General features: G+C 43.6%; 1 protein-coding gene across 2 annotated transcripts in view; it reads right to left on the reverse strand.

Annotated features, from left to right (window-relative positions):
* JADE2 (jade family PHD finger 2) overlaps positions 1-23,207 on the reverse strand; it is a 385,478-nt gene that overhangs the window by 88,301 nt on the left and 273,970 nt on the right. For both annotated transcript variants that reach the window (XM_068277917.1, XM_068277916.1), the window contains exon 7: positions 1,988-2,155. In XM_068277917.1, the coding sequence (XP_068134018.1) occupies positions 1,988-2,155 (168 nt within the window). The remainder of the gene's footprint in view (positions 1-1,987; positions 2,156-23,207) is intronic.

Genomic DNA, 23,207 nt, shown 5'->3' on the forward strand with positions numbered 1-23,207 from the left:
ACTTAATAGATTTCCACCTAATGTTCCAAAATGATGTGATTCCTTTCAGAAAGTAACTGTTCCTGAGAAGGAATATATTCCTACCACACACAGGACGTCGATTTTTAATATATTCCATCAGGGGATCTATTCGGTTTGATGTGATGCGACGATAAAGGTGCATACACACATCAGACTATAGTCTTTGGAAAATGAAAGATCACAGACCAATCTTACCACCCTTCATGTAGTATGAGAGCCATACTCTACACAGTCTATTCTATGGGGCTGAACTCCACTTCAGAAAAAACTCTTTGCAAGATGCTGCACACACAGATGCTGTACAGACACAAAACATCAGTATCTGCAAAAGATCTGTTCCTGCCAAAGATCCATTCCTGCAAATTGCATTCATAGTCTATGATATCTGCAGATCATCATACACACCTTGTTTAGCTGACATTCATCTGCAGATCAGACAATCATCTGCAGATCTGAAAATCCATCCAGGTGGATCTGATCTGCAGATGAATGTCTGTTAAATCATGTGTGTATGATGATCTGCAGATCTCAGAGACTATCATTGCAATTTGCAGGAACGGATCGTTGGCAGGAACAGATCTTTTGCAGATACTGATCTTTTGTGTCTGTACAGCATCTGTGTGTGCAGCATCTTGCAAAGATTTTATCTGATGTGGAGTTCAGCTCCATAGAATAGACTGTGTAGGTATGGCTCTCATACTACATGGAAGGGGGTAAAATTAGTCTGTGATCTTTCATTTTCCAAAGACCATAGTCTGATGTGTGTATGCACCTTAAGGCTTATCAATTGTCTGCTGCTCCTGCCCCACCCACAATCAACTTAGCTTTTCCATCCTGTCCGATCAATACTTTCAATTTTTGGTCACAATAGATCGAATTGAACATTTAAAGGGATTTATTCAGTGATCAAATCTGCAGGGAAATGAATGGACCAATCTAGGGGCTTGATTCACTAAACTGTAATAACTAAAATATCACACCTTATCAAAGATATCACACCATATCAAAGTTAACACGCCTTATCAGAGTAGCACAAAGCGAGCACTACGAACTCGCAGGGGCTCAGGGCAGGACGAGTGTCATTGCCAATTAGCAGGCATCAGTTCGTAGTGCTAGCTATGCTACTCTGATAAGGCATGTTAACTTTGATAAGGTGTGATATCTTTGATAAGGTGTGATATATGAGTTATCACAGTTTAGTAAATCAAGCCCTATGTGTTTATAGGCACCTTTAGAGGCTGCACACCAACAACCTTTTCTGTTCTAGATGTCTGGCTGAAAGGTTGTACCATTTTCAAAATGTCTGGCTAAACATGAGGAAACAGATTAGTATGTGAATGATTAATGAGGTGGAAGGGGGGTAACACCCCCCCCCCCCCCCCTTCCCTTTCTGCTTTGGGATGGCTGTTCCAGATTGTTTTGCAAAAAGGCAAAGTTTTCTTCCCTGTACAAAATATGCACCCATCCTCGAGAGTGTCCCTTCTACCAGAGTCTTCTGCCGTTCTTATAGTCACTAGAGCAGATTTATCCAAATCAGTGTGTCAGAAATATTCTCTCTTTATAATCAAGTTGCCATTATTTTTAAGTTATTTTAAGTAGTATAATTAGATACAGCCTGATTCACAACTTTCTCTGAGTGTGGCTACAGCAACTATACAGCCTGAAAAGACACTTTCATTTATTGGTGTTCACACCTTGCCATTTAAAAGTTACCTGCAAGCTCCATTGCTCCAAAAAACCTGCTGGAACCCTGTGGGCATCGCTGCTTCCTCTCAGTATGATTGACAACCTCTGTGTTGTGCATTGTTGCACTAGCTTAGAAACTTTTAAGTATTCCTGCCATTTAAACTTTGCTGAGAAATAGTGATTTGCTTTTTTTCAGGGATCCTTGTAATCTAGTATTCCTAGTAATCTAAAAATTACAGAAATACAGAAATCCCTAGATCCGAGAGAAGCAATGTCTTACTTCAGGTATCCATAAGGCACAGCTGACATGAACCCATTTTGTCCCGCTTCTTGTAGGTTTCAAAGCTCCTCCTCTCTTTGGGCAAAGTAAACACTTGGCTTGGGCACCAAGGGCACACAATCGGCAAAGCCAGTTTCCTGTGGGGACTTTCAAGATTCCATAACAAGCCTGTAGAAGAAAAAAAAACCATCCATCAGCACAATTCATGACCACAGTTTTTGTTGACCCAATCATACCAAAATCATTTAGAGGAGTAGTGTATTTCTGAGTGCATATTCCCTCTTAAAATTAAAAACAAGGAAAAAAGAAAGAAAAAAAGCCAATGGTAGAACTCCATTTCTGATGCTTTGGAAAGACCTCGCTTGGAGAAACTGCATCTGAACTTTCATCCACCAAAGAAGGTGAAATCTCTGAATCAGAGAAACGTTGAACCAGATAGAAGAAGTTTCATAACTTTGTGTGCATATGCAGGCCTGAAAAATAAGTCAATAGACTACAAAAGCATTTTTGGGGTCTTTTGCATGAACTGATCTTTTGCATGCGTACAGCATCTTTAGAACGACCAGTTTTTCAAACCTTCCTGGTAAACCTCTGTGGCAGATTACATTCCTCAGTTTGCAAAGATATTTATCTGATGTGTGGACTCCGCTATAAAGGAGCGAAGCTTCTGAATCCTATAGAGCAGGGGTGTCAAACTCAAATACAAAGTTAGCTGAAATTGTACACTGGGACTGAGTCGCGGGCCGACCTCACAGTTTACTGGCCTCCTTCTTCTCTTTTAAAGATCTCAGGTGTCTAATGGCTCTCCTCCAATACCTAAGTTCTCTGGTGTCTAGAGGCCCCCACCCTCCCCTATACAGTTCCCTAGTGTTTAGTGCATCCCTGCTACCTCCCCCATATGGTTTCTTTGCTATTCTAGGGCTTCACATCCAATATAGCTTCCTTGGTGGTCTAGAGTGGGCAAAACATAATGCAAAGTGGGGAAACCACTTGAGGGCCAAATTTTAATGGCTTCGAGGGCCGGAGTTTGACATGTACGCTATAGAGGCTTTCAAAGGCCTCCTCCAGTCCCCGCTGCCACTTGCAGACCCTCAAAAGATTACCACGCACTACTCTACTGGCATGAGTGCGGCTGTACTGACCCTGCACTAGGACAGCCACGATAATGCATGAGCAACTGCTTGCCACTATGCTGGCACGGCAGGGATCGTGCCAGAAGAGGAGCATGGCACCAATGTTAAGGAGGGTCCCAGGTGGCAGAAAACAACATGGTAAACCTCTATATTTAGTTTTTTACAATTATTACGCCTCGAGTTCCCTTTAACTGCAGACCCTGGATGACAGGAGACTCGCAAAGCATTAGAAAAATCGAGTACTGCTTCACTTTTTATTTTTTCCCAACTTGTGTTAATTTTACTGCTTCTCTAAACCAGTAAGAGTCCTTTGTCCAGCATTAGTTGGACGATAGCAATGCAACAGGCTAGGCAAGTCGCACCGTGTGTCATAGCCACAGAGCGACTAGTCTTCATTTGTGATTTTTTTTTTAATTTTGAATCCACAAATTCACTGCGATAGACTTCAACCTGTTCAAGTATCCCTCTGCCTCTAAGTGATCAGAGTGTCAGCAGCCAATGAAATCGGCTCCTGACCGAGGTACGGAACTCAGTGGTCTTAAGACAGGTGAGTTTTGTGTCGGCGGGGGTTGCGCGATTGCGCTCCTTGCATGGGAGCCAGCGGCGTTAAAACTGCTCCACATCAGGCTTAGGAAGCGGTTAAAGAGGAATGCCAGTAAAAATAATCTAAAGAACAAAAGTACTTATTTTTTTTACAATAATTGTGTATAAATGATGAAATCAGTGTTTGCCCGTTGTAAAATCTTTCCTCTCCCCGATTTACATTCTGACATTTATCACGTGGTGACATTTTTACTGCTGCCAGGTGATGTCAGTGGAAGTAGCTGCTGCTTGCTTTTTTTGGCAGTTGGAAACAGCTGTAATTTCCCACAATGCAACAAGGCTCCCACGGTGTGATGTCCGCACACAGTGGGAGGGATTTCACCACAATATTAGCCATACAGAGCCCCCGGATGATCCGTTTAAGAAAAGGAAGAGATATCTCATGGGAAAGGGGGTATCAGCTACTGATTGGGATGAAGTTCCATCCTTGGTTACAGTTTCTCTTTAAATGTCTTTCAAATCATTATCTGCTATCTATGAAGTGCTGGCATCTTCTACATCCCTTTACAGAGTCTTTATCACTTTAGTTATTGCAGCTCAGGGATGTTTTGAAAGAACAAGTAAAGAGCAAAAATAGCCTGGCACTGCTGTTCAGATTGTAGAAATCATGTACTTTAATGCTAGATCATGTCCATGAACAATCATTCACAGTAGTACATTCAAGCATAGATCGGCATAAAGGAGTCGATGCTGAGGCAAGCAAGTGCTGGGTGCGGGGCACAGTAGCAAGCCTTCTGAGGCAGTGTTGCTTGCACAGCTGCACTTCCGGGTGTTTAATCCAAATACTGCGTGACTGTAGTAGGTACATGCGGCGGGGTCATGCAGCGCCGCCTCCATGCCTTCTGTAGTGCACTCCAGCTCAGCTGGAACACACAGTGTCCTGCATGATATGTGTAGCCAGAAACTTTTATAAGACCTTTTGACTTTAAATGATTGCTGTCCACAGTGACCTGGTACAGCCATCTGCAATTGTCTTTCACTGTCACAGTGCTCATTTCAATTCATTGGAGTTGCTCCATTTATTTACTTTTTGCACTGGACTATAACTAATCCAACACGTTTAAACAGAGTTCTTTCTTAACCATTTCAGCCTGCTGGGATTTTTCACCTTATGCATCAGAGCAATTTTCACCTCCCATTCATTCGCTAATAACTTTATCACTACTTAACACAATTTATTGATCTATGGTTAAAGTGGTGTGAAACTTTTTATTAATCATACAGTTATCATATTTGCTTTTGTGCACACATAATATTGTCTGTTTAGAAATTTCAAGTTCCCAAAGTGTAGTTTTTCTTACCCTGAAAGCTGCCATTGCATTTTATTCTTTTTCTATTATAACTGCTTTTTATTACATATTAAAATCTACTAATGAGCGATTCTGAACACTGTGTGTGCCTAAAGCAGAGACAGTTTCTCAGAGAGTGTTTGTTTACATTCCAGTGTTGATACATTTGTGTTTAACAAGTAAAAAGTAAAGTAAGTTATCTCCAGTCTGGATGCTGAATTGAAGCTGAATAGCAGGAGAAAGTGCTTTGTTTAACCATTTCAGTGATGTTCTGCTAGAATTTTTTTGCTGGGTTAGTAGCTTTCAAGCTGTGAGGAATTTTTTAGAACAAAGTACAAATGCTGACTTTCAGACCACTTTAAAGGGAATAGACTGCTGCCTTCCTGAGCAACAAAATCTGACTTTGGTGTTGTAGAGAAAAAGTTCAAACTCCATATTTTTGTTCAGTCTTTTCCTCCCGTGTACCTGATTTATATTTTATAGTGCATTTCACATGCTACAGTGTGTACTAATTCATGGCATTCACCACTGTGGTACTCTACTTGTTCTAGTAATAGCATTGCTATTTAAAAAGATCCAGACCAACATATAACAAGCTGTCTGTTTGAAAAGGATTAAAAGTTGTGAATTGAAAATCTACTGGAAAGCATCCATAACCATTTGTTACTTTATAATGTAATCCTTATGCAGAAAAACCTCAGCGACTAACCAGTTCAGATTCCTGGCAATTTTCGCAGCTCAGCTGTGTTGCTATCGATACCGCAATAACCTTTTCATTGCTTATGACAGAAATATGAGTCATATATACTGTGTATGTTGTTTTTTTTTAGGACAATCTATGATTTCTCTGTGTAGTATTTTTTTCCGACAAATTTTATTTTATAGGCATTTTACAGGGAAATTTAAGAAGTAAATGTAGGAAATACACATTTTTACCTTTGCTATTTTTCACATTGCAAGTGCCAATACTTTAAAACATCTTAAAATAGATTTTTTTGGGCTCTTCCTGGGTAAAATGATAACACATATGCCTTATGTCATTACTAGCTAAGCATGTAGTAGACCTTAATCCCCAGTCTGCACTTCTGCAGTAATCAGATCCAATCGTCAGGGTGGCAGTTTGGAGGCCTCGATGCTGTACGATTCGTTGCTAGACAATGGCAGAGCAATGCATGTATACAGCATTGGGGTCTTGAACTGTCACCCTAATGATCACATTCAGTTGTTACAGGCGGCAGTCATTGGAGGTATACTAAGCATGTTAGGATTAGGTACAGGTGACACAAGGGGTCAATAGGCTAGGTATGGGTTACCACTTCAATGCAAATAGTGGGAGTTTTATTTTTTTTTACATTGACACGATCTGCCACTCCTTTCAATTTTTTTTTTCTATTAACATTTATTTTCTAACTTCACTGAATGTTTGCCATTTGCTATATCAGCAATAATTCACTCTGGAGCTGGTGTGCGTACATAAACAAGTGTTGGAGAAAGGCACACATACATGGGAACAGGCACCAGTGGCTTTCATTCCTGGGATGTTAAAACCACTTAAGGACCAGGCCATTTCTCCCAGATCTGTGCTGCGTGGGCTCTCTAGCCCACAGCACAGATCAGGAATCAGCCAGGGAAATCAGATTTCCCCCCTTTTTTCCCCTCTAGGGGCATGTCCTGCTGGGGGGGTCTGATCGCCGCCGGCTATTTTCGCCTTGCGGGGGGGGGGGGCCTCCTCGAAGCCCCCCTACGCAGCGATTTTTCAGCCTCCCTGTCCTTCCCTCCCCTCCTGCACCGCCTCTAATAGGCTTCAGCCTATCAGACTGCGGCGATCCCCGGCCAATCAGAGTCCGGGGATCGCCGATCTCCTTTACGTCTCTGCTATATTTCTGGATTTCTTCCCCGCGTGTTTACATTTAGCCTGCGAGCCGCGATCGGAGGCTCGCAGGATGTTCACGGAGACACCCTCCATGAACGGACATGGAAACCAGGTGCGTACTGCGCAGACACAGACCATACTGGGCTTGCGCAGTACGCTCCTTGTGACATCAGCGGAAGTGAGGACACCGCAACGCAGGCACAGTGGTTTTTAGACTTGAAAGTCTGAAATTCCAGAAGTGAACCGGAGGCGGGGCCGGAGCATCGGTGAGTGGCGGAGCAGGCACAGGATGCCTGCGGGGGACCATTTGAAGCCCTGGGTAAGTTCAACTCATTTTCCCCCGACCCCTACAGTGTCCCTTTAACCTTCCTGGCGGTCAGCCCGAGCTGAGCTCGGGCTATGCCACTCAGGACTATTTCTCAGGCCCTGCTGGGCCGATTTTCGTAAAAAAAATTTTGTTGCACGAACTCACCGATCGCCGCCACTCCCCGCCGATTCGCCGCGTTAGAGGGTGTCCCCCCCGAGACCCCTGCGCAGCCTGGCCAATCAGAGCCAGGCAGCGCTGGGGGGTGGATCGGGACTCCCTCTGACATCACGACGTCCATGAAGTCATCGCGCCCATCGCCATGGCGACGTGGGAAGCCCTAATGGAAATCCCGTTCAGAACGGGATTTCCTGACAGGCCTGATTGCCGGAGGCGATTGGAGGGGGTGGGAGGATGCCGCTGCTCAGTGGCTGTCATGTAGCTAGGCTAGCTACACGATTAAAAAAAAAAAAAAAAATTTAAAAACTGCTACGCTGCCCCATAGCGGTTTTAATTGACCGCCAGGGAGGTTAACCTAGAATTTTGTATTGACTCAAGTACAAGTCTACCCAGCAAAGTTAATGGCTGCGCTTGGGGACCAGGAAGAATTAACAGCTGCACTTGGGGCCCACAGGGGGTTAATGACAGCACTCAGTGGCGTAGCTAAGGAACTGTGGGAGTTTTACAATGGGGCCCCCCCAAGAACACTACATAACAATTGATACGGCGCACCAAAACTTGCCAATGGCAACTACAGTGTCAGAGGTGCAAGAAAGGAATGGGGAGCAGTTTATAAATGATTACCACTATTTAAAGTATCAATAGAAGTGATTATTATGAGCACAGGACCAATAGAGAGCTAATACTGCAGTTGAGGGAGAACCCTTCAGGGCCCCTCTGGCCCAAGGGCCCCAATGCGGTCGCAACCTCTGCACCCCCTATTGCTACGCCCCTGACAGCACTGCATACAGTATTGCAGACATTAACCCCTCCTGTCCCTTAAGCGCAGCCAATAACTCCTCCTGTCCCTTAAAGAGAATCTGTACTCTAATATTCTTACAATAAAAAGCATACCATTCTATTCATTATTTTCTCCTGTGCCCCTCTGTGCTGTTTCTGCCACTCTCTGCTGCAATCCTGGCTTGTAATTAACAGTTTTAGGCAGTGTTTACAAACAAACTAACCAGCTTCTAATAGGCTCAGCTAAGCATAGTGTATGAGTCATTCAGAGTATGCAGGGGGCCTGCAGAGGGTGTGTATCGCTTATACCAATCACAAGCAGCCCTGCACATTCCACACAATCAAGCTTTAGCCCGACAAACAGGACAGAGGAAAGATACATTGATTTATTACAGAGACAGTGCAGTTAGGAAAGACTGCAGTAAGCCAGAGCAGATTAGAACAGGCATAGGAACTTATAGGATAGAAGAACTAAGGTTGAAAAATTTGTTACAGAGTCTCTTTAAAGAGACTCCGTAACAAAAATTGCATCCTGTTTTTTTATCATCCTACAAGTTCCAAAAGCTATTCTAATGTGTTCTAGCTCACTGCACCACTTTCTACTATAACAGTCTCTGTAATAAATCAATGTATCTTTCCCCTGTCAGACTTGTCGGACTGTGTCTGGAAGGCTGCCAAGTTCTTCAGTGTTGTGGTTCTGCTATGAACTCCCCGTTCCAGGCCCCTCTCTGCACACTGCCTGTGTGTTATTTAGATTAGAGCAGCTTCTCTCTTCTCTCTTATCTTTTACAAGCTGGATAAATCTTCCTCTGAGCTGACTGGGCTTTCACATACTGAGTAATTACAGACAAGGGCAAAGCTGTTTGCAGGAAGAAAAGAGCAGCCTGAAACTTCAGTGCATGAGAGCAGAAGGGGGAAAGAAACACACAAATGATCTCTTGAGATTCAAAAGGAAGGGTGTATACAGCCTGCTTGTGTATGGATGTATTTTCTATGTGTGGACATACTGTACATCAACCTACTTCCTGTTTTGGTGGCCATTTTGTTTGTTTATAAACAAACTTTTTAAAACTGTTTTTAACCACTTTTAATGCGGCGAGGAGCGGCGAAATTGTGACAGAGGGTAATAGGAGATGTTCCCTAATGCACTGGTATGTTTACTTTTGTGCGATTTTAACAATACAGATTCTCTTTAACCTCCTTGGCGGTAATCCCGAGCTGAGCTCGGGGTATGCCGCCGGAGGTCGCCGCTCAGGCCCTGCTGGGCCGATTTGGATTCTGAAAAAAGCAGCACACGCAGCCGGCACTTTGCCAGCCGCGTGTGCTGCCCGATCGCCGCCGCGGAGCGGCGATCCGCCGCGTGCAGCGGCGAAAGAGGGTCCCCCCAGCCGCCCGAGCCCAGTGCAGCCGGAACAAACAGTTCCGGCCGGCGCTAGGGGCTGGATCGGGCGGCTCTGACGTCAGGACGTCGACTGACGTCCATGACGTCACTCCGCTCGTCGCCATGGCGACGAGGAAAGCGAAACAAGATAGGCCGCTCATTGCGGCCTATCTTGTTACTTTCGATTGCCGGAGGCGATCGAAAGTACGCTTCCGGAGCGCCCTCTAGTGGGCTTTCATGCAGCCAACTTTCAGTTGGCTGCATGAAATAGTTTTTTTTTAATTTAAAAAAAACCCTCCCGCAGCCTCCCTGGCGATTTTAATAGAACGCCAGGGAGGTTAAGCGCAGCCAATAACTCCTACAGGCCCCCAAGTGCACCAATTATTTACCCCCTTCCTGCAGCCAAGTATCTTCCGCCCATCCCCCCCTTCCTTGTTAATTGTTGTGGCCAGGACTTTCAGACCTGTGTTTTCTTGACATTTCCTTTATCAAGGAAGTGTCACTTACCACCGTATACATTTCTGCAAATAAGAACGCCACTAATAGTACACACATTACTCAGTGTGTCCCTATACTTTTATTTAGTAAGTGAGACCTACATTTTATATATGACACACACACACACACTAATGTTGAAAAGCAGCAAACTGTGAGAAGAAACTAAACAAAACCAGAAACGTGACACAAATAGATTTTAGGGCCCATTTACACTTGAGCTTTTTGCCGGCGATTTCGGCAAAACGCTCAAACGCTAGCGCTTTTGAAAGCACTTCTGTAATTAAACCCTATGGGTCTGTTCTTACTTGGGCGATATGCACTAATCGCCACTAATCGTCGCCTGCACCATTTTCGGCGATTTCCCAGTGATCGCGTTTCAGTGCTACAGAAGCGCTAAACGCGATCGCGGAAAAATCGCCACAGTGTTCACTGATTTTTCCGCTAAAAAATTACTCACGCAAAACGCCGGCGGTAAGTGCCGGCTTTTTGCGCTTTCAAATGTGAATGGGCCCTTACTCTACTGAGGCTTGCAGCACTGTGACCCTTTTTAAGTAACAGGTTTAGCTTAAAACTTCCAAAAGTCTTTAAAATGTTTTAGTATTGCTTGAGCAGTTTCGTAAATTACCTCTGGAATAGAACAAATACAACTTGATCTGGAACACGCAAAATATTATACTATAGGGTATATAAAGTGTAAGTTAAAACAGCAGCTGGCCAATTAAAACAAGATTTGAACGGGCATCATTTTAAGCAATTCCACACATATTCTTGAATTCTGACAAAAATGTATTATTATTTTATTAATGCAGCTGTAAATTCGTAATCTGATGGTATTTACAAGTCCCCCTTCCATGGAAGCCTTAGAAACACATGTGTCTAAATCGATGGAGGCCAAAAAGCCTGAATCAGCTCACATTGTGCCTCATTTTGTGTTTCCTGTAGTGGAAAAATTAGTGCAAACTTGGCAAAGTGTAAACCATGCTTAACCAGTTCACCACTGAGGGGAGCGATTTTCACCTTTTGCACAATACCTTTATCACTACTTATCACAACAAAATGAGCTATAGGCTTTCTTTGGGTGGTACATTTTGCTAAGAATTATTTTATTCTAAATGCATTTTAAAGAGAATCTGTACTGTAAAATTCTTACAATAAAAAGCATACAATTCTATTCATTATGTTCTCCTGGGCCCCTCTGTGCTGTTTCTGCCACTCCCTGCTGCAATCCTGACTTGTAATTGCCATTTTTATGCAGTGTTTACAAACAAAAGACATAGCAAGTGATAGGCTGAGAGTAGCTCAGTGTGTGAGTCATACAGAGTGTGCAGGGGACCTGGAGAGGGTGTGTACAGCTTCTATCCAATCAGAAACAGCACAGCACATTCCAGCCTGACTGCCTGAGCCCGACAGAGGAGAGAAGATTAGATCATATAACAGAGATAACACAGCCACTGTGCAACTAGGAAAGGCTGCAGTTAGACAGAGCACATTAAAACAGCTATAGGAACTTATAGTATAGAAGAAATAAGGCTCAAAATTTTGTTACAGAGTCTCTTTAACGGGAATAATAACAACAAAATGGAAAAAAAATCATTCATTCTTAGTTTTCAGCCATTATAGTTTTAAAATAAAACATGCTGCTGGAGATAAAAGTCACATTTTATTTTAACATTTGTATTGATTATTAATTAAAATTATTTAAATTATATCCCTAGTACAATGTATGTTGACAGAATTTTATTTGGAAATAAAGGTGTATTTTTTCAGTATTGCATCCGGCACTAATTACAAAACCTTATGTGCAAAACAACCGTAATATACCCTCATTATATACATATTAAAAAAGTTAAGTCCCTAAGGTAGCCATTTAGTTATTTTTTTTTTTATACATATAATACAAATATTTTATTTTGGTAACTATGGGTGAGTGGAGAAAGTAAGGGGTTAATTTTAATGGTAAAAGAAAGTATTAGCATATAATGTATTGGGGTGTAAATTACTATTTGGCCACTAGATGTCCCCCCTCAGTTTATCCCTAACATGTAGTGTTTATTACATACATGCGTTACCTCTTGTATGTTTTCACTTTCATTTTGTCAATGACTGCACGGCATCTCACGGAGGCCGGCGATCATTGACACCGGCACTTATGGCCCATACTCACGGGCAACTTTTTGGGCCTGTCGCCAGCACACATGAGCGTTTGCGCGACAGGCCGGCGACAGCTCGTCGCCAGGTCCCTCCGCATACACACGGCGGAGGGACCTGGCAACTGATGCGGCGGAAGCTGTCGCTGTTGCTCCTCCCCCCGCCGGAAGCCCAATGTATTCCCATCTTGTTGCTGTCGCTAGTCCGCGTACTCACGCGGACTAGCAACAGTGGTGGCGGAGTTGCGGCGGCAACTGTCGCCAGGCGATTGAGCGGTTCAATCGCCTGGCGACATCAGCAACGAGCGACAGTTCGGGGTGCGCGCCCGTGCAACGCCGCATATTCACGGGCGACAATTGTAGCCCGTGAGTATGGGCCATTAGATCAGTGAATGGGAACGGTGTTCCCATACAATGATCTGCCTGCTAGCGGGCTTGATGAGAACGTGAGCAGGTGCATGCACAGGAGCACGCAAACCGGTGGTGTGGCAAGGTAAATATATTTACGCCCCCCTGGAACCATTAATGACCCCCAATGAGGCATAGATATTCTGCCTCTGCGGCAGTAAAAAGGTTAAAGGCTACCTTAGGCCTGAAAATATTGCAAAAATGAGGCCCTGTATGTTTATGGGGAATAGTGCAGGTGCTTACTGCACCTCCCTTGCCCCAGCCTTAATTTAGCTGTAAAGTGGCCCATTCAGAAATACTGGTCGGTGCATGCGCAAGTATGTCCGTGGGAGTATGCACATGCTCTGGCGGGAATACGTACCCGATGTGCGCATGCACTGGACTTGCAGTCGGCAGGGAGCACAGTCACCAGGTGCACAAACGGACATACTACACATGCACAGCGTAGTATATCTATGTCAGAGGGCGCACTCGCTGGGTAAAACTTCCTGCAAGAGGGCACGTGGACTCCCGCAGACATACTGCGCATGTGCAGACCCGGACTTTGAAACGGACCGGTTAAGTGCTAAATGGAGTCTGATGCAACAGAGGCTGACGTGACAGTCACGTTCATTCGGCTAAAATGGTTAACAATATGTCTGCTTCCATGAAAGCAGGAAGTAGTCAAATTGCAGATTTATTGCAGAATTGTATCAGCTGTAACAAAGAAATATTTTGCTTTGAAGGTCATCATGGCGTTGCGTATCTTTTAAAGAAGAGAGTACGTTCTGAGTTAAGGTCCGCTTTAAAGTTACTCCTTTGCCCCAAATCAAACCTAACAAGTTAGGAGGTTCATCTTTAGATTTCCTCAAGTGACTTGCATCTGAAATCATATTTTAAGCAGTTGAATTGGAAACCGATTAACACAGTCAATGGCATTAACCTGAAACTAGTAGGATTTAAAATAAATAATTTACCAGTGCATTTCGTGTTGCCATTCATATTTAATGGGTTAAGCCATTTTCACCTTGTTTTTGATTTCTCGCATGATTTATTGGGTTTATTTATGCAATCATAATAGATTGCGGCTTTCACCACTGAGAACACAAGCACCTGCCGCTGCTTTTGAAACATTAATCACTTTAATGGGAGAGGCATTACTGATCCTAATAAGTTTGAGGATTTTCATTTGGTGATGCAGCACTCCACATTAATATGTAAAATGACAACTAATGGTAGTGGACTAGTGTCTCAGGCTTCATCTGATATGTAAATATAGCACCACCAGATGCTTCCCCGTCTCCTGAAGGCTGAGGACATCACATACTAGGGAACCAATCATTAGAAAGCTGAAGATATGGGTTAACAATAGTCAGATTAGATGACCATAACTTCTGTGATACTTTAAAGCTCCATCTACACCATTGTTTTGCAATGGCAAATTGAATCGAATCCCGATCAGACATGTCGGATTGAATCGAATCAATGAATTGAACAAAAAATTTGTATGGTGTAGATGGGGCTTTAGATAGTCTGACTTTCCAGATATGTCAGGACTGGAAAAGCTGAAGTTTGAAGGTTGGGGTCAGAAAGTGAGAACAAAGGTCACCAATAGCAAATAATTCACAACTTGACTCAGAGCTGCAAGGATCCATGGGTAGCACGCTGGCGTAGTGGGCACTCCGGTTTACTCCCACATCCCATGTAGGTAGAAAAAAACAAAGTCTTGTAAAAGTAATACGTTTTAATGGCTAACTGATAAAGTTAAATAATGCAAGCTTTCTGGGATCTAGTCCCCTTCTTCAGGCATATTTCCAGATGTAAGCTGAAGTAAAACACTGATGCAGGTAAATAGTAAACACAAAGATGGCAGTTGTGCTGGTTACTGTTTAGCAGTTAGATGTCAGGTGATCAGCAGGCTTGAGCCAGTGAGCTCATGCAAGCAAACATGAAATCTAGCAGGTTTCTGAAGATCATAAAGCCAAGTAAATCATGTTGCATAATCATGATCGCTTGCATGAGCTCACTGGCTCCAGCCTACTGATCACCTGACATCTAACTGCTAAACAGTAACCAGCACAACTGCCATCTTTGTGTTTACTTTTTACCTGCATCAGTGTTTTACTTCAGCTTACATCTGGAAATATGCCTGAAGAAGGGGACTAGATCCCAGAAAGCTTGCATCATTTAACTTTATCAGTTAGCCATTAAAAGGTATTACTTTTACAAGACTATTTTTTTCTACCTACATAATTTGTTTGACTAACATGGTACAGAAACATTTTTACTACTCCCACATCCCAAAAACATACAGACTAAGTTAATTGGCTTCTCCCTACACTACAACACATACACTACACAATGCATACATAGACATAAGACTATGGTAGGGAATAGATTGTGAGCCCCTCTGAGGGACAGATAAGTGGCAAGACAATATATACTTTGTACAGCGCTGCGTAAGAGGTCAGCGCTATATAAATAAAAAAAATATTATATCAGAGGCAGTAACTCGCCTGTTTCCTGTAAATCATAAGATGTGTGCAACTCTGCACCCTCCATCTCCATCTATGGCCATTTTTACCCAAAGTGTTCTGAAGCTCTTTGGCAACAGAGCTTCGTGCCACTTAAAGGACTCCTGAGGTGAAAAATAAAAGCAATCATTACTTACCTGGGGCTTCTTCCAGCCCCTATAAGTCTTGCTGGTCCCTCGCCACAGCTCTGGTGCTCCACACTGTTCGCCCGTAAAGCTCGCCGAACCCGAATATGCCCACGGCGCGTCATTGGACACATACTGCGCAGGTGTAATACGCGCCTGGTGCCATGGGCGCCCTCCCATGCACAGAAGTGGCAAGCTTTATGGGTGGCCAGCTGGGGCACCAGAGCTGCGGCGAGGGACCCACAAGACTTCTAGGGGCTGGAAGAAGCTCCAGCTAAGTAGGGGTTGCATTTTATTTTTCACCTTGCTAGTCCTTTAAGAAAAAAAGTGCAATCATGGGTTTACCCTCCCCACTGTTCACAGTTGTGTTCCCATCAGTGCAGGAACGAGGTCATCCTGTGCATGCCTGAGTATGGCTGCATCTGCGAAGTAGCATAGAGCCACTTGTGGGAAAGCATCTTTGGCTTACCGCACAGACAGAGAAATGACTGAGTGGCTTCTGGTGGGTGGGATAAGGAGGGGAACAATGCACTCATCTGTCACTTTAAAATCGAATGTGTAACATCTGTGCATTCACTAGGCTAGCAGTGGCGAACCTACAGCACTGGCACTTCAAGTCCTCTCTGTTAGGGCATGACGGAGGGGTTGAACAATAGAAACAGAATACCCAGGAGTAGGAAGACAGGCCAAGCAAGTCCTCTGTGGATTCTGGAGAGTTACTTCATCCCTTTGCTGCACACTCTGCATAAGGTGGGGGGCATCTGGCACCTATACTGGGAGGGATTGCTCTGGCTACGTAAACTGAAGGGAGGTCATCTGCCTACCTATTCTAGGGGGACATCTGTCTGCCTTCATTGGGAGAAGGGGGGACATCTGGCCACCTATATAGAAGGGACTATACTGGGGGGGTTGCGAAAGGTCATCTGGTTATCTATACTGGCACAGTATAGTATTCAAATTAAATTGCCGTGTTAGTACCTCACAGTAAATAAGTGAGTTTTGGGTTGCACTTTGGGCACACTTTCTCTAAAAGGTTCACCAAGACTAAATTCTCGGCCGGGTTCTGTCTAGCAAGTGTAGAAAACTTCATCTGGAATCAGGCTGGTCAGCCTGTTAGGCCCGGTTCACATTAGCGTTCGCTATCCGGATTTTCCGGATCTGATCCGGACTGCATACTGTACAAACGGAACGTACGTTCCGCATAGCAATGTAAAGTCTATGCGGACGTTCACACGTGTCCGTTCCGTACAGTACGGAGCCGGATCGGATCCGGACTCTTTTCCAACATGCGCTATTTTTTGGGTCCGGATCTCCGGCCCACGCACCCGGACCGGAGCCGGACCTGAGCCTGACAGCACCATCAGGAACACAGAAACCAATGGGAAACGGAAGGCACAGAAAACACTGCCTACAAAAACCTGACGTTCTACCCCACTTCCTATGCGTACCCAAGCGGCCATTTCGGATGGGGACACATGGGCCAAGCATGTCTGGAGTGGAGCAGCAGTGACAGATGTGCTGGAGCTGTTTGGCAGAATGTCGGAGGTGGAGGTGAGGCCTACAGCGGAGGAACCTGATTCTACACGTGCACCTTCTGCTGACCCCAACATTTTTTTTTTTTAAATTTCGCAATTTTTTGCCTACGGATCCGGATGGCAGCCTGATGCATGCCTGATACAAACGGACCGGATCCGGATCGGAACCGTACGGTTCTGATCAGGATCAGGTCAGGATCCGGTCCGTTTATTTGCCAAAACGCAAGTGTGAACGGGGCCTTACTCTTATTGTTTAGCTTACTTAGGTTTACATGAAAAAAAAAAAATAAAAAAAATTACTACTTAATTTCATTTTTTTTCTTACTATCACCAAGGAGGATGATACAATAACCTTGCATTTGCTAACCACATCTCAATAAATGAAGTGAGATTATACAGACCCATTCAATGGTTACTCTTTATTCATGCATACATAAAATCTACTAAAAAAAAAAAAAAAAAAAAAAGGTCTAATCTCATGAGTTGTTGAGCAAACCTCCCCCCCCCCCCCCAGGGTCTTCTGTCTGACAAGCTTCCCAGCAGGTAACCTCTTTAGAATTCCAGACATCGGTTTGAGACCATCTGGCATGGGAGCCACCTGGATGTCGCCAGCGTCTAGAAGACACTGGTGCACAATTAACTGTGGGAATCCTGTGCAATCCATTATCATCTTTATCCAACAGAAAGCTCAAAACCTGTTGCACAAAAATCTAGCAAGAAGAATGCATTATGGAGTACTGGACGAAGCTGTGACAACAGTAAAACACGGAATGACTTATTTAACGTACAGCTGAGCTCATAAAAGGTATTCTAACAAGATTTCTACAGTTAAAGTCAAAACAAAACACTGACTGTACAGCAGGAAACTAAGGAATTGCTTCTTAACTAAGGAATTTGTATTTCTATTGTGCAGGGCCGGCGCTACCATAGAGGCAAAGGAGGCAGCTGCCCCAGGGCCCCAGAGCTTGTAGGGGCCCCCAGTGGCTACAAGAGAAAAAAAAATTCAAATCGACCTTAGGCCTCTTGCACACTGCATGCATTTCAGATTCCGATTCCGCTTTTTAATCTGTTTTTACATCCGATTCCGATTCAGATTTTTAATCTTAACTGCATGCTGCGTTTTTTGATCCGTTTTTCTGTTGAATGTATTCAAGGAAAATCGGAAACGGAATCGGAAACGGAATCGGAATCGGAAAACGGATTTGCAGTGTGCAGGGAGCCTTATAGTTTTTGAGAAAATCGATTTTAAAGTTTCAAAGAAAAAAAAATACACATTTAAAAACCTGCCGACTTTAATGGTTAATAGCAAATCCACCTTAAATGCTAGAAACCCTAAATTTGCAGGACATGTTAAAGGGATACTGTAGGCGGGTCGGAGGAAAATGAGTTGAACTTACCCGGGGCTTCTAATGGTCCCCCACAGACATCCTTTGGCCACGGAGCCACTCACCGATGCTCCGGCCCCGCCTCCGGTTCACTTCTGAAATTTCAGACAAGTCTGAAAACCACTGCGCCTGCGTTGCCGTGTCCTCGCTCCCGCTGATGTCACCAGGAGCATACTGCGCAGGCCCAGTATGGTCTGTGTCTACGCAGTACGCTCCTAGTGACATCGGTGGGAGCGAGGACACGGCAACGCAGGTGTAATTCCAGAGGTGAACCAAAGGCGGGGCCAGAGCATCGGTGACTGGCTGTGCAGGCACAGGACTTCTGCGGGGGACCATTAAAAGCCCTGGGTAAGTTCAACTCATTTTCCCCCGACCCCCCTACAGTATCCCTTTAAGGAGATCATTGGGAATAAGAGGAATTTTTTTTTTTCAAAAAGACCTTATAGTTTTTGAGAAAATCGATTTTAAAGTTTCGAAGGAAAAAAGTATACTTTTAAATGCGGTAAATGTCACTTTTAGTACCTAACGGTAGTGTAATTTTACATGTATCAAAAGACAGAGCAATACATTTCCTGACGGGGTTTCCAGGGGGTCCATACGCAGCCGCAGCGCTTTGGCCAGAGATCGCTATACAGCCGCAATATGTCTGTATGAAGATCCCTGGCATTTTTTCCCTATTTCCCCCCCAAAAAATTTTATGTTTAGAGTGGGGGAATTTGTTTTTTTTCAATTATGTGGGGTCCCCCCTCCTGAAACTTTTTTAACCCTTTGTCCCCCATGCAGGCTGGGGTAGCCAGAATGTGGAGCTCCGACCGATTGGGGCTTTAAACCCTGACTATACCAACTGCAAAAAAGGTCCCTTAATGCCAATTTTTGCTCTGGGGTATCTGTTGGGGGTCCCCCAGGTTTATTTTGCCCTGGGGCCCCATTGTTGCTTAAACCGGCCCTGCTGATGTGGCTACATGATAAGAGACGGAACGCAGTGCTTTACATACCCCTATAAAATAGAGAACTATATAGAAAAGAGGAAACACTGGATTCCCCCAACATTATTATGGCGTTTATATAGTACTGTCTTTTTTTTACAGTGCTTTTAGAGTAAACAAGACAAATAACATTTATATTGCGCTTTTCTTCTGGCAGATTCAAAGCGCTTGTGCTGCAGCCACTAGGGCACGATCAATTGGCAGCAGCCAGGTTAGGGAGTCTAGCCCAAGGACTCCTTGTTGGTGACATAGTTATGTCACTAACTGTCCTTCACAGGAATTCATAATCTAATGTCCCTGCCAAGTTCATTGTCTAATGTCCTTTCTACAGTCTAGGGCCAATTTGGGGGAGGGTAGCCAATAAACTCATCACTAGGTTTCTGGATATGGAAGGAACCTGGACCGCCCAAAGAAAACCAAACACAGGAAGAACATACTACAGTAAGTCCATGCAAAGAGCATCCTGGCTCATATTTAAACCTTGGACTCAAGTGCTGCAAGGCAAGAGTGCTATTCAAAACCCACCAATTTGTTTTCTTGGCTTTGTGCTCCAGTTAGTGGGGGTGTTCTGTGCATACACTGTTCTCAATGAATTAACCGTGCATGAGCAGAATGCTCCCAACGATGAGAACGTGATCGTGGGATTTTTCATAGCAGGCATTGGCACAAAGTAGCAGACCAAAGGGCACCAAGTGACCTGACACACTTCAGGGGGCTGGAAGAAGGCCCAGGTAAGTAAAAATCCAATTTTGGGGGCATGTTCAGGTATGCTTTAAGCTTACCCTGCCCCCCAGGAACCAAGAGAGAAGATGAGACAGTGTTGATCGCAACGTTAAAAGATCCTCCAGACGAGCTTATGGGAGGAGAACAATTCAAGGAGATTTCTGTGCCTTACCTATACAGTGTCCCATATACTGCCGGTAATTCTAGGGGTTACTAAATGGACCAAATATAACACTAACCATCTTCATGCATTTGACCGCTCGGTTTTCAAAATGTCAATGAACATAATGCAGTAGAAGGGAAAAGTGCTGCATATATAAAAATTGTGCTCCATGAATAAGCAGCACTTGACATATCTGCAGTGCAAAGCAAAATGTCAGCTGAGTCCTTCTAGATGTACGATAAAGCTTATTTCATGCATTTCGAAACATATTACCGAGTTATCCTCAATCATTTCAGTGGGAAGCCACTCTTACGTGCTCCAGAATGGCTGCAAAGTGATAGCCGCTGTTTCTCATAAGATGGCACGCTGCATTGCACAGCATGACTTTGTGTCTGTATGAACCAAGGTATACTCTGAAATAAGCGCCTTCCAGGCAAAATGCTCATTAGGGTTGGTCTCTATAAGCCTTATGTTATATCACAGTGTAAAACACAATGGCACAGGTGCATTTACGTAGAATTGTAAACAAAACATTCTGTTTTAGTTGTGAATAGATTGTTCAAGTGTTAAAACCTATGTCAGTTTTTTTTGCTGTCGGCGTTTCCATGGAAAATATTTACCAACTTGATGACCTCAATAACAAAAATATAAAAGTATTATTTAAAAAAAAATGAAATCTTAAAGTGAACCTTAAGTGAAAATAAATGAACGAGAAACAATTGTATCCATTCTCCTACTCCTAAAAATGACTTTTTAGATATCCCACGGTTTAAGGTCATGTTTAAAAACTTTAAAAAGCATATTTATTGTTTAGTCTCGGCTCAATAACACCGTATGTCCCGTGTCTCAGAGAGCTAAAGTATATGAACATTTGACTTTTATCCATCCCCCGCTCTCAGAAGCCCAGTTCACTGCCAGGAAAGTGCTTATGGCTTTAATTCCTTATCAGTGAGGGACGCTATAGTCCGACTGGGGGGAAACTGTCAACTGCATAGCTGAATATTAACTCTTTAAGGCATAGAAAGAAGAAACGCAACACAGCATATCTCATAACGCCACTTAAAGTGAACCTAAAGGCAAAAAAAAAAATGAGATTAACTCACCTGGGGCTTCCCTCAGCCCCCTGCAGACGATCGGTGCCCTCGCAGCTCCGCTCCGATGGCCCAGGACCCGCCGGCGAGCACTTCCGGTTTGGCCGTCACCGGCCGACAGGCATGGGAACGCGAGTGATTCTTCGCGTTCCCAGCCTGTATATCGCCCCCTATGCTGCTATTGTGGCCAGGAGGGGGGCGATATACAGGCTGGGAACGCGAACAATCACTCGCGTTCCCATGCCTGTCGGCCGGTGACGGCCAAACCGGAAGTGCTCGCCAGCAGGTCCAGAAGCATCGGACCGGAGCTGCGAGGGCACCGATCGTCTGCAGGGGGCTGAGGGAAGCCCCAGGTGAGTTAATCTCATTTTTTTTTTGACTTTAGGTTATCTTTAAAGTAAACTAGAGATCTTGAAAAGTTAAGATTTGATACTTACCCGGTCCTTCCTCCAAAACCCATAAACATGTCCGAGTCCCACGCTGTCCTTCTGCTGTCTGCCGTTCAGCTGCGATCAGCCTTCGTAACTGGCTTAGTCGCATCAGTCTGGGCCTACTGTGCCTGCGCATGACAGTTACCGGGGCTGATCACGGCTGAACGGCAGACCGCGGGAGGACGGCGTGGGACTCAGGCGTGTTTATGGGGCTGGAGGAAGCCCCGGGTAGGTATCAAATCTTTACTTTTCAAGATCTCTGGTACACTTTTAGGTTGCCTTTAAATAATGCCACAGAGTCGCCAATGTTTCCCAAGTCCGGAGGGTTTGTTTCTGAATAAGTGGATAAGTAAAAAAAAGAACACATCAGATGAAACACACCGGTCATTTTTTTTTCCCATTTACATTATGAGATAAGACACGTAATGAAATACTGGTAGATTGATGAAGAATATATATATATATATATATATATATATATATATATATATATATATATATATATATATATATAAAATATATATATATATATATATATATATATATATATATATATATATATATATATATATGTATATGTATATATATATATATATATATAAAAATATATATATATATATATATATATATATACATACATATATACATAAAGGAGCTTTTTCAGGTACAATGTTCTGACCATAGATGATAGTTCCAGTATGACTTTAGTATTTACATCTTTGGTGGACAACCACTCTACACTCACCCCTACAGCTGTTCAACTTACTATAGCTGTTTAACCCTACAGCTGTTACTTCGCCACTCTGGCCCATGGAAGACTTTTGTTGAACTATCTTGAAGCTACCGAGTTTCCTTTCTTTGTCTTTCTTCTACTGTTGATTCCCTTTTCTTTCCCTGTACTGTAATAAAGATGTCAGCCTCGCCACACCATTTACAGTTTCCGCTAAATAAAAAGTGCCCTTATCCTTACATTCCAGGGACCCATGCAAATGTAGCAGATCACCCTACCTGGAATACGCTTTTTTTAAGTAAAAATCGCTTAATTGTAAGCTGTACTTGGTGTGCGCCCTTGTTAAAGGAGAGGAGGAGCTATATTTATTATTCAGACATATTACAGTAGGGGTGTGGCCATTAATATGATTATACTCAATAGACACTAGTTCCCATGTCTACCATAAAGCAGCTATGCAGAAAACAGGGCTTAAAGCGGATCCGAGATGAAAAACTAACTATAACAAGTAACTTGTCTTATATATCTTATCTAGAGTTTAGATATAGTTTACACAGCAAATCTAGCTGCAAACAGCTTTAATAGAAAATGATTATTTCTTCCTGTGATACAATGACAGCAGCCATGTTGTTTGTAAACATTACACAGAGGCAGGCTTATCTGTATCTTGAGCACTCAGCCTGTGAAAAAAAACATAATCCCCCCTCCTCCCCTCTGCCTCTGAAATCAATGGCTAGTAACACCTCCTCCTCCTCCTGCCCAGACTAAGCTCCCATGAGCCCTTGCTACAGTGCCAAGGCTCTCTAAAAAACCTGTGGGCGTGGTTTATTTAGTTTAAAGGGAATTAGAGTATTAAAACAAAAACAAAAAAAGTATTTGGCTTGAGGATTGCCCTATAAACAATAGGAAAGGAACACAATTATGCTAGGAGTAAAAGTTCAC

Source organism: Hyperolius riggenbachi, chromosome 3, assembly GCF_040937935.1.
Source record: "Hyperolius riggenbachi isolate aHypRig1 chromosome 3, aHypRig1.pri, whole genome shotgun sequence".
Classification (NCBI taxonomy): Eukaryota; Metazoa; Chordata; class Amphibia; order Anura; family Hyperoliidae; genus Hyperolius; species Hyperolius riggenbachi.